Source organism: Alligator sinensis, unplaced genomic scaffold (genome assembly GCF_000455745.1).
Source record: "Alligator sinensis unplaced genomic scaffold, ASM45574v1 scaffold685_1, whole genome shotgun sequence".
Taxonomy (NCBI): Eukaryota; Metazoa; Chordata; order Crocodylia; family Alligatoridae; genus Alligator; species Alligator sinensis.
The window spans coordinates 1,411,575-1,416,787 of NW_005842336.1; the positions used below are offsets into that span (position 1 = coordinate 1,411,575).

Below are 5,213 nucleotides of genomic sequence, written 5' to 3' on the forward strand. Positions count from 1 at the left end.
TCCTTTGAAAATCCCAGCCTAAGAGTCCCAGGGTTTGGTGAGTTTCCACTGTAATGTGCTCCTCTCAGTATCTCCAGGTTGGACGTCATTCCTTGGAGGTTTGGCTCTGGGAAGTCCATCCATTATGTTAAAGTTGTTGTTATTGTTCCTCCAAAGTATTAGGGATTTGCTAATGTTGCCATATGCGGTCCTGCTGGAAGTCTGGTGGGTGAGATCATTCTCACATGTTCCGCCCCCTTTATTTTTCTTCCATTCAGTTCAGTCAAGCAGCATCCAAAGACATTTCAGTGTTGGACATAAATCTTTCAGAGTAAATGTTGCTGTGGACTGAGGGAAACAATGCCCAGCTCAATTGGAACATGAATCCTCTCATTTTTTCCCTGTTAAAGTTGACTCTGGAGGTTGGGATTGTTTCCTGGAAGTTGTAGGCAAACGTTTGCATCCAGATTTCCCACCCACCTCTCTGTTTCTTTACATATTTCTCTGCTTGCCAAAGGAGAACAGTAACAGATGTTGGCAGTGAGGGGGGATCTGTGACACTTGCAGTTCACACTCCTGACCACCCTTAGTTCCTGTTGGGTTCCTTGGAAGATGAGGGTGCTCGGTACCGCAGAGGAGTGAAGCCTTAAAATACTCTAGGACTATCCAGCTGTTTAAAAGTTTGTCCTACAGAGAAGAAGGGCCTTTAATTCTTTATGAGCTGTCCCCTTTGTTTGGTTGCTTTGTGTCTACCTTTCCACTGTTTGCAGCAGATACATGAACGTTCCTTCTTTGAATGCAGTTAAAACCCGCTGCAATTCTCACAGACTGCACCGGGAACTGAAGGCACTTGGCATCTTGTAAGGGCAGGGCCATCAGCTCTAGAATTGTCTTCTCACACTGACAAGGATGAATGAAGACTATTATCCCCATTTTATGGGTGGGGCAACTGAGGGAGAGAGGGAGACTGCCTAACTAGGGATCTACAGTGAGTCGGTGAGAGAGCTGGATGTAGAGCAGATGAGAACTTCATTTATTTTCTGCAAGTGGCTTGTCCACAGTTAAGTCCTGGCTCTTCCGTTTTGCCAGATGTTCAAAGTTAGGCCAAGGTTCTCCAGTCACTAGCAGGAAATCCAGTAATAGAGTCCTGGGATTCCCACCCTGATGTTCTTAATGAGATCCTAGTGCACCATCTCTGCCCACCTGCCATTCACCAGGCCTCTCCCAGCTTCTGCTTGGTGTAGGGTGATGAGCATGCGAGTTGGGGAGAGTGAGCAGATAATTTTAGTATATACAGTTTGTTGAAGTCAATGGACAGAGACCATGGAGTTGGGGGCTAGAGTGGGTGGGTGCTGACCTGCTGCTATTGCCTGAATAGGTTGGCGAGAGAACAGCATCCATTTTTTCTGTCCTTATAACTAGGAAGAGGATTTTTTATGGTATCCTTTGGCTCTTGCCACCAGCTGCAAGTGCTGGTCTTAGCACAGAGAAAACTGTAGGAAAAACATTTTTATCGCCTTTTCCATTTGGGTGGGCCCTCCTGGCCCTAAAATATAATTTTTTTTAAGTAGCTGGCAGCTCTCATAGCCCTTTCCTAGGGCAGAGTTAGTCACCAGCATTGCCTAGCATTTTAACCCCTTCTGTGCCAGAACCCAGGCTGTTTTTTAAAAGTCACAGCTGCCTTCCTTAATCAGCTACCTCCAGGTTGCTAAAGAGTTCCTTAGCCTGACTGCTAGTCTGTGACCCATGTAAGTGGGAATGCGTGCCTGGGGTTATTTTGCTGGCGGTGGCTCTAGGGTTAGAGGGGGCATTGTACAGACATGCCCCAAATGACTTGTTGCGTTTAGGTTTGCACAAACCAGAGGACTGGCATTTCAGAACTGTTGTGCAGATACAAAACCCACTCGTGTCAACAGGAGCTGCAGTCAGCTTGTCGCTGTGGAGAGATCAGGCAGTTGAACTGTCTGTTTCTTTCCCTCTTTGTATAAAGGCAAGGAACCCACATGCTGACATAGCTACTTCACCTGGAGCTGCGAGATGCAACTGTGCAGCCCTTAGGAAACCTAGAGCTCCCACTTGGATTTCATGTATGCACACAGGTGAAGTCAAGAAGGCTGGGATAGCAGCTTGAGTCTTTTAGTAGGTTCACACTTGTTAGGAGAGAGTTGTTCTTTGAGACCTGGGATGTTGGGGCCCTCATTCTTTATGGCATGTCTCCAGAGCTGTCCTAGTGTGACTTCAGTTGAGAGTCAGGACTTAGGAATGCAAGGAATGGAGGATCAGGCCCAGAGAGTGTGAGGTAATATTATTGTTATGTTATTTTTAGATTTGAGGGCTGGGTTGAACAAATTCTCCATTAAGGCATCCAAGCATCTGTAAAGGTCTTGTAAACTGGCTGGATTAATATTAGGGCTGGGTTTTTAAAGCAGCTTATTCAGTTGCTCTCCTGAATTTACAAGGGCCTCTACTTACATGGGCAAAAAGGGTGCGGGTTTGTGCAGCTGTGCACTGTGACTGCTCCCCACTCGGATACTGGGGGGTGGGGAGCAAGCAAGATGTAGCCAGTTTGATGATGTGCCACCCCTCGGTGACATGGATGGTTTTACTGAGTCAACATTCAGTTACTTTTTGTGTGCTATAGGAATGTGCTGACTCATAATGGCTAGGAACAATATGGGTGAATGTTAGTGGTGCATATAGATACCGTGCTGGTTCTCTGCACAAGGGCAATAGCCAATGATTGAATAAATAAACCAATTAAAATGCACAGTTAGATGTGGTCAAGGAAAGCACATCCCCTGCTTCAGGGTGCACAGCTTGGCAGTCTCAAGTAGAAATTTTCTTCATACAAGGTGCAGCATTTCACAACTGATGGAAGATGTATGGGGGGGACTTACTCCTCTCAGGGGCCTCATCTGAGAGGCTGAAAAGAAGAACTTAGTGGTAGATGTTTCCCTGCTGGAGACAGGGGCCATCTCTGTGCTGTGTGAGCACGCTCCCAGCACTCAAGAAATCATGATACTGGTAGGTACATGAGCTGTCTTGGCGTGGAAAAATCCTCATCCTTGTTCCCCTCAACCCCTGTTAAATATGCTGGAGTGGCATAAAGGCTGTAAGTCCCTCAGACAGGTTGGGGAGGATTCTCCTAGTGCAGGGCTTGAGCCCCAGCAGACGGAGCATGGTAGGAGGGTGGGGAGGCATGGAAGTCATGTAAAGGCCACCCAGTCTTCTCAAGCCATGTGTCCCCGATGTGCTCATGAAAGCAAAGGTGTTAATAGGGTGGGTCAGAAGAACTGGATACATGAACATGCTTTCCTGAACTGGCTGACTTTGTTTTTTAGGTGGAAGCTGAGGCTGTGAATCGGGCAATCACCATTGCCAACCAAACTAACTGCCCCCTCTACATTACCAAGGTGATGAGCAAAAGCGCTGCAGATGTTATTGCTCAGGCCAGGAAAAAGGGTAAGTTATTCATGGCCATTAGCAATGGAAAAGTCCTGTGAGATCATCCAGCCGTCTCCCTGCCAACATGGGATCACTCACTGCAAGAGGCATTTCTAGTGTTTCTGTCCAGTCTGAGTTTTAAAGGTCCCAAACAGTTGGTTCTATCTGACTTCCCATGGGAGAATATTCCATCCTCTAACAGGCTGCCAGGAAGTGTTCCTGACCCTGATATTCATCCCATAACCCCCTTGCCTCTGGATGCCCTCAGTAAAATCCCTCCCATGCAGTTATTAAGTCCCCTTTCTTCCTCAGTCTTCCTTCCAGCTCAATCTTTCTTTGCAACCTCCCTCCAAACTCCCTTCTGTGCCCAGCAGTGGTCCCAGCATGCTAGGCAGGACCTTCCTGCCATCTGTACTCTGAATTGCTGCCCTGGCATTGCCTTACTGTGTTGTGTAGCCCTGTTAGCACATTTCTCCCTGAGCCATAAGCCTGCGCTGCTCTCTGGCAGAGCATGAGCTCTTCCTGTATACCACGTGCCCTGCTGCTGCTTTCCAGCTTTGGTGAAATCATGGTTACAGAGCACAGAGAGCTTCTATTTCCTCCTTGTATTCCGCTCCCAAAACCTTATTAACTTCTGTTTAAAGCATCTAAGGGCAGGCAGAAAAGCAAGGAGGCTGCCAGACTCTTTTGCCTACAAAGGTTGGACTCAATTTGAATTCTGTCTAAATAAATCAGGACAGATAAAGAAATGACATCAGTTTCCATCTGGGTTTTCAGTGGCAAGAGCTAGTTGGTCTGGTTGTGTGCTGGTTTTGGTGCATGCATTCAAGATATGCTGACCCTAGCGCATGAATGTTTAGCTTCCAGGAAGTAGATTCAGAGCTGGTGGGAGGGACTGATGGACTGTAAAGGACTGACAGCAGGGCTGGTGCAGGTGGTGTCAGGGCATATCTTCCTCTATAGGGCCCTGCTTAGTACTGAGAGAGATCACATGGAACTGAGATTTATTAAAATGCTGATTGATACTGACTAGTATCAGTAAAATCATGGATGGGAAGGCTGTATTACCTCACCAAAAATCCCTTCGCCCTTGCAACAAAGTCTGCTGAACTGGGCAAGTATTCCTAATTCAAAGATGGGAACCACAAGAGAGATTTTAAGGGAGTTACCCAAGGTCACACAGGGAGCTTGTGATCATAGATTTCATAGACATTAGGGCTGGAAGGGACCTCGGAAGATCATCGAGTCCAGCCCCCTGCCCAAAGGGCAGGAAGTCAGCCAGGTTCATAGGATCCCAGCAAGATGAGCATCCAGTTGGCTCTTGAAGGTGTTCAATGTGGGCGCTTGAACCACCTCCAGTGGCAGGCTGTTCCAGACCTTGGGGGCTCGGACAGTAAAGAAATTCTTCCTTATGTCCAGCCTGAAATGGTCTTGTAGTAGTTTATGACCATTCGACCTAGTCGTCATCCCTTGGGGCGCTCAGGTGAACAAACGTTCCCCCAGATACTGGTGGTCACCCCTGATAAACTTATACGTGGCCATCAGATCACCCCTGAGCCTGTGCTTTTCCAGGCTAAAGAGCCCCAGGGCTCTCAGCCTGTCATCGTAGGGTCTGCTTCCCTGACCTCTGATCATGCACGTGGCTCTTCTCTGGACTCTCTCAAGCTTCTCCACATCCTTTTTGAATTGTGGAGCCCAAAACTGGACGCAGTACTCCAGCTGCGGCCTCACTAAGGCCGAGTACAAGGGGAGAATGACGTCCCGGGATTTGCTTGAGAAGCATCTATGGA

General features: G+C 47.7%; 1 protein-coding gene across 2 annotated transcripts in view; it reads left to right on the forward strand.

Annotated features, from left to right (window-relative positions):
• DPYSL2 (dihydropyrimidinase like 2) overlaps positions 1–5,213 on the forward strand; it is a 69,190-nt gene that overhangs the window by 49,843 nt on the left and 14,134 nt on the right. For both annotated transcript variants that reach the window (XM_014522285.2, XM_006028713.3), the window contains exon 8: positions 3,321–3,441. In XM_014522285.2, coding sequence (XP_014377771.1) covers positions 3,321–3,441 — 121 coding nt within the window. The remainder of the gene's footprint in view (positions 1–3,320; positions 3,442–5,213) is intronic.